The 9,808-nt window shown below is 38.3% G+C and overlaps 1 protein-coding gene across 1 annotated transcript; it reads right to left on the bottom strand.

Moving 5' to 3' along the window:
* Positions 1-3,184: 3,184 nt before the first annotated feature.
* LOC130416990 (uncharacterized) lies at positions 3,185-6,080 on the bottom strand. The gene is made up of 4 exons (XM_056742338.1): positions 6,023-6,080; positions 5,790-5,935; positions 4,869-5,684; positions 3,185-3,452 (listed from the first exon to the last, which is right to left on the bottom strand). Exons 1-4 carry the CDS (start codon positions 6,078-6,080, stop codon positions 3,429-3,431), a joined length of 1,044 nt encoding a protein of 347 aa, XP_056598316.1. The 3' UTR covers positions 3,185-3,428.
* Positions 6,081-9,808: the final 3,728 nt, after the last annotated feature.

Below are 9,808 nucleotides of genomic sequence, written 5' to 3' on the forward strand. Positions count from 1 at the left end.
TTTGCTGATGTTCCCTAACCGTTCTAATCGTAAAATAGTCTGTATACAGTGGTGGAATGTAACGAAGTATTTGTACTTCGTTACTGTACTTAAGTACATTTTTATGTATCTATACTTTACTTAATTAAAAAAAATAATGCATACCTACTTTTACTCAAGTAGATTTTTCAGCAATTATCTGTACTTTGTACTCCACTACATTATTAAAATGCGTGTCGTTACATCCTTCCGAATCTCTTGCATACACATTTTTTGGTCGACTGACGTTTTGGCATTGCTGGCCAATGCACGTTGAAACAGATCGGAGATCTGATTGGTCAAAGAACTCACACGCTCAGCGCGCGTTTTGAAACAACACAAGCGGAAGTGTGTAAATCGAAGGACACGGTGGACACCAATATCAAACATGGACGAAGAGCCAACAACGTCGACGGAGCTTGAGCCTGTGCCCTGCAGCTCTGATTCTGAGAGACATCCCTGGCCTTATTTAAGCAAGTTATTTGAATTTAAAGGTTCAAAGAATGACTCCTGGCGTTTTCAATGTGTCAAGTGCCTACCTCAACGCAAAGAACTGTTGGCGTTTAAAAACTCCCCTTTAAATTTGAAGAAACATATAGAGGTAAGACATGCAATGCTAGTTATTAATATTTAAGTTACAAACTTGCTATGAAATGGTGCTATGACTGTTATAGAAAAACGGATGTCAACATAACATAACATAGCCAGTTAGTGGTAACGTTAGCACTAACAGGGCAACTTCATTAGCTGGTTATTAGCACAGCAGGGACGATAGCTTGCTAGTACGTTACATTTTTGGATATGAGCAAACTACTGCTATATATCTGTACATTCGTAGTTGGCTAAAATACCTGTTTGTTTTGACTCGATGAAAAAAGTTTCAAACTTTTTATACATATGGACATATGTTCTAGCTTCTTTACCATTCAACATTGGGTATTTAGTTGACATTTACAAGTAAGCATGCAGGCAAAACTATATCTTGGTTTGATTCGATTGGGAACAATTTTGCACTATGACAGTTGTTTTTTGTCAATATCATGACATTTTTTAGAATTTGCAAACATATGTTGGTTTCGCGTTTCAGTGCCCCATATGTTTGCAAATTCTAAAAAATTTGCGTATGCACTGTGGTTTTGTATTAACGTAAATCTAAAATCCTGTAACTTTAGGGTCCAAACATGGCAAATACAGTAGCTTTTTGCTTATGTGGTACTTACTTACATGTTGCCAGTCATAACAAAGTAATATCATATGCTAGTAAAATGTAAGGTTAGTGTTTGCACTTGCACTTAACTAGTAGTGGTTTAGATTAATTCTTGAACCCTTAAAAAATATTTGTATTTATAAAAAAAATATTTTAAAAAATACATTATGTTGTGAGATTTATTTTGGTTGTAGATTGACTATATTACTAAATACTAATACTACTAATGCTAAATGTGTATTAATTCTGTTGTCACTATCTTTTATAGAGAAAGCACAGAGCACTTCTGAAGGAGTACTTGGCAGCAACTTCTAAAAAGAAGGGGACATTGTTTGCTGATGGAGGTTCTTCAATAAAGCAGCGAAAACTTGAGGACATCAAAGTATCTCAGAAGACCATAGACCTTGCAGTGGTTAACTTTATTGTCCAGGGTTTGCACCCTTTTGGAGTAGTAGAACAGACTGGGTTTGTTGATTTAATACATTGTACTCAACCTGATTACACAGTCATGTCACGTACAACATTGAGAGAGAGAATTGATAAGTGCACAAAGCAAATGAAAGAAAAATTGAAGAATGCAATGCAGACTGTTAAGTATATTGCCACAACTACAGACTGTTGGACCGCTCATAGGCAAAGTTTCATTGGGGCTACTGCCCACTGGATAGAGCCAGATACCCTAGAAAGAAAGTCTGTGGCTCTGGCTTGTAAAAGGCTGAAAGGGACACATTCTTATGATGTGTTAGCCAGTGCGCTTAATGATATTCATAGTGAGTATAACATCCGTGAAAAAATTGTTAGGACCACAACAGATAATGCCTCAAACTTTATTAAGGCCTTCCGAGTTTATGCATGTGAAGATGAAGGAAGTTCAATTACAGATGAGAGTAAAGGTGTGGATGACAGTGAAGAGGAGGATGCAGAAGAGGAGACAGAGGGTGTTGAAGTGGAAGCTTTGATGGAGGAAGAAGATGAGTGTTCTGAATAACAGCTTCCAAAGCATCACCGTTGTGCCTGTCATATTCAGAATTTGATCTCAACCGTAGATGCTAGAAAAGCTGAATCAAATGCTATGTACAAGAAGGTATCTCGTGCAGCATTTGCCAAGTGCTCAGCTCTTTGGAATAAGAGTTCCCGGTCATCTACAGCTGCAGAGGTTATTGAGAGGGAGTGCAAGCTGCAATTGATCCGTCCAGTTGAGACCAGGTGGAACTCTCTCTTCCTTGCAGTTGAGCGAATACTGAGGATAATTAGGGAAAGTGGAGAAGGAGCAGTCAGAGCAGTGACCATTGCACTTAACGTCCCAATGTAAGTTTGTCATGGAGCAGATACGTAGTTGTGATGTGGTAGGCTATTGATTGTGTAAAATAATGTTGTTTACTAATGATTTACTCCATTTAATTGAACTGAAATAGTGTAGCCTATGCTTATCATGCTGACATTATGCATGTTCTCACATGGTGTTTTACAGGTTCAGCCTGCAGAACTTGCTTTCTTGTCTGACTATGCATCAACCATGAGCCCAGTCTCTAAGGCACTCAACATATTGCAGGGAGAGGTGGATGTCCACATGGGATGGCTGGTACCCACTATAGCGCTCCTAACTGTGAAGCTGGACCGCCTCCAAACTTCATCCAAGTTCTGCCAGCCACTGATCTCTGCTCTTCAGGAAGGAATACAGCAGCGGTTTGGAAAAATGATGAATGACCCAGAACTCATATCTGCTGCAATTTTACTTCCTAAGTTCCGCACATCATGGACAAGCAATGAAAACTTGCTAAAGTTGGGTAAGTCATTTAAATAATTTCTTTGTCAAGCATTCATTTGTTAATAGAATAATGGGTAGTGGTTCATTTTAACCAATATATGTTTTTTAAAAGGCTAGACAGAAATACACTTCATTCATGTTTGGATTTTTTTTGTGTGTGTGTGTGTGTGTGTGTGTGTGCAGGCATGGACTACATCAAGACACACATGGAGGAAGAGTCAGCCTTATCATCACCTGGTAGCCATTCTGGATCTGAGGAGGAAGACTTTTTTGGCCTTATGAAGGGAAATGTCCACGAAACCACAAAACAGTTGGATGCCTATCTGGCCAACACTTCTACCTCAGTGGACATACTCAAGTCAGTGCCCGCAGTTTTTAATTTGTCCCTGAAGCTCAACACACCACTGCTCCCATCAGCAGCATGCAAACGAATGTTTAGCACAGCAGGGCACATTTTTTCTGCAAAAAGAGGCAGGCTAGTATCAAAAAACTTTGAGAACCAAATTTTGTTGAAATTGAACAAAAACTATTGGTAATGCTATGCGGAACCAAATACAGTATTAGGGCTCTAATACTCTCATGTTCTATAGGGGCATTTTGCCCTTTTGACCTTTGATTGCCTGGCCAAAATTTTTATTTGAAGGTCCTTTGTTTTTAAGTTTCTTATCGTAGCATCTGCCTTTATATTGACTTCATTGTTTTTTTTTTTTGTCCTGTTAATGTTATATTAGGTTGATCAGAGTTCTAAATAGCAATATTGCTTGCATGTTTTAAGAGAAGCACTCACCCTTGTCAAATTTTGTTTGGTGCTTATTTTTTTCTCATTCTAATGTGTTATACATTATTAGCGTAATGCTTTTGGATTTTCTGTCATCAATGGAGTATAAGCCTCAAATGCAGTTTTAGCAAAAATTTCCCCATGCAGGCCAAGGTAAAGGACTAAAGCAACTGCCGTTGAGCAGAATAAACTGGTCATACAAATTTGATTAAAGTGTTCAGAATAACACTCACCTGTGTACTTTTGAGTTTTTTTTTACTGCAGTATAGTAAAAATAAAATAATTTGTATGTCATAATTGGCTTAGCTTAATTAATATTTAATGAGTAATAAGTAAATAACCAGATTTTTACAGTGTGTCAGTATTGCAGAGAGCTTGCACAACAACCCTTTCCAGTACACAATATAAATTGTTTGTGACTATTACAATTGAACTGCCCAGACATCGAGATAACTGATTGTACTTTTACTTAAAAAAATACTTTAAAGTAAATTTAAAAGTATGTACTTATGACTTTTACTTAAGATGTTGATGTAGTAATTATACTTTTACTTAAGTATATATTTTGCAGGGTAGTTGTACTTTTACTTAAGTACTAAACTTAAGTACTTCCTCCACCACTGCTTACACCGCACACTGCAGTGGTGTATAGAAGTGCTGTTCTGATTCAACTAATTTCTTATTTTCCCATTTCACTCTGCTTTAAGTCTCCCCAACTAGAAACTGCAGTGGGTGCTTGCGTTAAACGCAGAAGTCACACTTGCTCAATGGCTCCTTTTGTTATTGGAACAAGAGTGGTGTTTATTCACTCCCCCCAATTATATTTTCTGGGAGCCCTAAGACTCACAACTTTCGGGTTACAAGTCCAACTCTTTAACCAATGTCTATCACCTACATTTATCACCTACAAATAACATCAAAACAACGTTCTAAACACATTGTTCAAGAAACACGAACAGAAACATTCAGCAGAACTTCAACAAAAATACGTACTAAATAAAGCATTTAAAGTACGGCATTTCAAACCGGACATTTGTGGCAAAGTCATTTGCCAAACATGAACGAACTAAACGGAATCTTGTGAACAAACACTGTACCTCACTCAACGTCTCTTCAGGTGCTGGAAGTACCACTGGCTGTGTGTGAAGAGGCAGGTGGTCTGCAACCTCAGCAAGTTCCAGCATCTCCTGAAGGAATTCATCAGAGTTATTTAAAGTCTCCTCCGAAGGGGCAGGTGGCTCAACAGCTCGTTGGATAGACAAAAGGAACCAATCAGCATTGATGGTCAGGTCTAGGCCGGGTAACACCAGAAGGTGATTTTCGATGGCCTCTGCGTCGTTCAACATACTGCACAGGGCGGCCCACCGCAAGTAGATGGACAGCGCCGAGCTGATGAGGACCACATTGACTTCGCCGTTGTCCGTCCCGACTATGGCCTTTCCCGAGAAGGAGGCAACGAAGGCCAGCGATGACTGCTTCAGCCTGCAGCCCTTGCACCGGTGCAACACGGACTTTTCAATGAACGCCGTCTGTCTGGCTCGGCAACTGGGACACCGGCGTTGGATGGTGATTTCGACGCCCTTCACTTTGGCACTCAAAAGCGCTGTTGACCTCGATTCCTGCTGGCTAGTTTCGCTCTTGTCTTCCGACTCGGTAAAATCGGTAATCGGCTCGACGACGCTGGACGGGCCTGTGCGCAGGTATATGTACCCTCTGTCCCGGGTGCACAGATTTTTGAAGGCGTAAGATTTCATGGCCTTTTTGGGATTCGCAAAAGGGTCCCACAGGGTCACCTTCATGTCGCCAGTCCCGTCGTTGATAACGATTTCCTTAAGCTCACAATCTGAGCAGTTGACGGGCACTACCTTGCTCACAGAACCGTTGAGTTTGACTTTTCCAAAAACTTCTCCCACCTGCAAAAAAGAAAGAAAGTGTGAGGCTCTGTCCATTTCGGTCAATGGACGCACAGAAACATTAACATTTAAGCATTATAACATTTTAAGTTTTAACATTCTCACCTTCTGTTTCGGTCCGAGGGCTTTCACCTCCGCTATATTGAGCGCCTCTTGGAGCTCGGCGGCGCACAGGGGAGGAACGGCAGGCTCGTCACTTCCATGCTGGTTAAAGGAGCATAAGATGTCGTAACCATCCGGATCGGAAAAGCCTGAGGAACAAGCAAAAGATTTTCGTTAAGCCCTTCGGGTGAGCGCAATTAAAGGAACCACATAGGCTATAAGACAACAGATCTTACTCAAACTCCGCTTGACATTCCGCAGTCTCACAACGTTGCCGTTCTTTGCCACCTGCATGAACAACGCTGGCTTTTCCATAGAAAAACAAACACCACTCCGTGGTACTCCTGCCTGGCAGATTGAATTACGGCTCTGAAAAATGGGTTCCCGTTCTTGATTCTCTCCTGGGAGACACGCTGAAGAGGAACCCTTCCAGTGTGTTCTCGTCTGCCTTTTGAACCTTGGCAGGACTAGCCATCCTTGTTTGGGCAAACTCAGGTTAAATGTCACTTCTTGCCGGGAATTTTTTTATTTCGGTCAATGATTGGGAATATGCCTCGCCACGTCAATCAATTGGCAAATTCAGAACTTAAACGAGACACAGGTGACGACAGAGAGAATACGACGATTAGAGCAGGTGAACGTATTAAAGAAAAAGAGACACAGGTTATGAGAGAGAGAGAGAAGACAACGAGTAGAGCAGGTGAACATCTTAAAGATAGTTATTGTTTCATTGTCTTCTTGTTTCCACCTCAATGTTCATTTTACTTTCTGTTACTTTAAACGTTGTGCATGTCTATGTTTGTAATAAAGTTCAGATCTTAGTCGAACCTCTCTGCATGTTTTATTGTTTTGTTCAAGGAGACTTTTCCGGTACCTTGTCTTGTGTAAGAATCATTTTGAATTTTTGAGTAGAGGGTGAGGCCTAATAAATGTGTTTTTCTTGTAATACTACTTATTTCACTTGAAAGTCTGAACTGAAAAACGAAAAATAATTGAAAGGCATATTTTTACCCGTTTTCTGCAAAGACATCCATTAATGTTTGTAATGCATGCGTCCCAGTATCCTGTTAAGTTCAGTGAAGTAAAATTTAATTTATTTGCATGCGTAGCAAAGTAAACTAAGCAAACTTACTGAATATGCTAAAAAAAACTGGGCAACAGATTACAAGGAATATCATTATAAATTCAAATTCAAATAGTTAGAATTATTTAGTTTCTTTATAGTAACCCATTCAAAATTATTAACCGCATTAAAAAAAGATATGCTTTCCACCTAAAAGTTTATCAGAACATTCCTTGGTTTTTAAGAACGTGTGTCTACTTTAATATTTTAGGAACGTTCCCAGCTAACAAGAGTCACCATCATCGTAATGTTTCCCTGAGTTGGGCTCTTGTCCCTTGACTCGTGTTAGACTTTTTGGCGTGTTGTAGTTGTGCATGTGAACATATGGCAATGCATAAGACTCTAATCAAGTGGTGGTCACTAAAATCACCATTTAATTCACTGAACATATATTAATTGTAAACTGTGCTCTTGATCATGTTATATCACGGAACTTTAGACAAACAGACTAATTTCTTAACTTCTGCACGTGTCTCGTTAACGTTGCCTCTGCAACCTGGGCGCTGTCTTTTGGCGGCACCTGGTACACTGTAAAAAATTGCTGTAGATTCTACAGCAAAATTCTACTGAAATGTATTGTTTTATCATTTTACAAGTTATTACTGTAATTCGCAATGCATTATGGGTCAAAAAGAGTATTACAGTTGTTAACAGTATATTTCCCTGTCAACTGTAAACTGATTTACAGCTAAGAGGTGTTCTCACTGTAGTTCATATGGTTTTACAACAATGAACTGTGATGTGGCATTATGGGATTGCGCGGGCTAAGATTTGAAAACTGGTGGACTGGAGCAGGGCAAGAAGAGTTGAATATAAAAGGCACTATTTTTTCAATTTTTGGTAAGTTAACTTAAATTTACGTCCATAAATATTACGATCTAATGTACTACTTAATGCTGTTTTAGCGATTCATATTTTGAACAGATGTGAGATGCTATTTATTTTATCGACTTGTTAACAACTGTGTGTTATCAGGACATTTAGTAAGATGTAAAAGTGTTTGATTCCAATATTTTTGTCCGTCAAAACGTTACGTTTATTTAGTAAAGGAATGTGTCTTTAACTTTAAATTTCAGGCGAGTCATAGAATCGTGAGGGGCGCGCCGTAACAGCGCCGAGACGACGAAGCTGAACTGTTATAAGGTAAAACCATCGTAAATATGGACGAATGCTGCAGATTTTTACAGTTTTATTCGACTTTGCTCTCAAGAGAGTGTTTTTAGAGCATTTGCAGTTTGGCAGACCAGACAAATCTGAAGAAGTGTTGGTGAGACAAAACTAGACGCACGTGCAGTTAGCTTTTTTGACGAAAAACATTAGTAAAGGCTATATGATATTATCATCGTTAAATGCTGCTATTTTCTCCTTTATTTCACCAGTTTTGATTTCTTACTAGCATTTTCAGTTTGGAAGACAAGACATAAAGTGCTGAAGTGCTGTTGAGACAAAACTACATTAAATGCGCACGTGCAGTTAGCTTTGCTGATGATAAACATATATCATATATATATATATATATATATATATGATTTTAACATCGTTGATGCTGCTATTTTCTCATTTATTTCACTTGTTTGGATTTCTTATTGAGAGCATGTAAAACCAGTGTTTAACAAATCCCTTATTCATAACTAAATTCGAAATCATTTTATTTTCTGTTCAAAGTTCCCATAGTTGTCGTCTTCTTAATATTCCTTGAACCTAAATCTGAAAGAGAAATGTTTGACTGTAAATTGTGTCAACATGAGAGCAATACCATTGTAGGTTTTACCAAGCATATGAAAGGTCACAGTAATTTTCCAAACTGCTGTTTTACCTGTGGTGTACCTGAATGTTCTTGTGCATTTACCAAATTTGCAGCTTTTAAGTCACATCTATATAGAGACCATACAGGTTATCAGAAGTCTCGTAAAGGTGCCAGATTTGACCAAATAGACACAACACTGATTTGCCAGATTGGATATTGTCATTTCACATGTACAACTCTGAATGACTTAATTAGGCATTTAAAAGGCCATATCAATGAGGGGAGGGAAATAAAAATCCAAAATCTTTAAATTACTTGATACATTTTGTCTGTTGTATTTTAGCATACATTTTTATAAAGTGTTTCTTATATTTGTTATTTTTAGGAAATTCTCACTGCAACCCAGTGGTTGCTGAGTATTGAGGGTCAAGTTGTTATGAATCGACACCCCAATTTTATGGCTGGATTTGCTGCTTTGTTTGCAATTTACTACAACTTTAATCTGGTGTACCAGCACGAGGCATCCTGCACACTTGAATTTGTTTACAGGTAACAGTTAACTTAAATATAAATGTGTATATGTTAAAGGATTAGTTAAATTTCCCAAAAATTTAATTTCTTTCAGTAATTAACTACTGACCTAATTTTCGTAACACAAATGAAGAATTTTTTTAGGTTTCTAAACCCCACATAGAAAGAAAAATAATTGCAACTTTCAAGGTCCAGAAAGGCAGTTAAGACATTGTTAAAATAGCCCATGTGACTTCAGTGGATAAACCGTAATGTCATGAAGCCACGATAATACTTTTTGTGTGCAAAAAACCCCAAATAACGATTTTATTCAACAATCTCTTCTATGTCAGTCTCTGGCGCTGTTAATGTAAACACAGTGCAGCGATTCCAGGTGCTACGTTAGAACAAAAAGTATTCTCATCACTTCATAACATTAAGGTTGATCCACTGTAGTTACATAGACTATTTTAATGATGTTTTTATTACCTCTCTGCGCCTTGAAAGTTGTAATGATGGTGTGGTCTATGTGTGGTTCAGAAACCTCTCTGATTTCATCAAAAACATCTTAATGTGTGTTCCTGAAAATTAATGAAGGTCAGTAGATGATTAATTACAGATGAATGAGTAGTTAATTACAGA

The sequence above is a fragment of the Triplophysa dalaica genome, unplaced genomic scaffold (assembly GCF_015846415.1).
Source record: "Triplophysa dalaica isolate WHDGS20190420 unplaced genomic scaffold, ASM1584641v1 Contig6, whole genome shotgun sequence".
In the NCBI taxonomy this organism is placed as follows: Eukaryota; Metazoa; Chordata; class Actinopteri; order Cypriniformes; family Nemacheilidae; genus Triplophysa; species Triplophysa dalaica.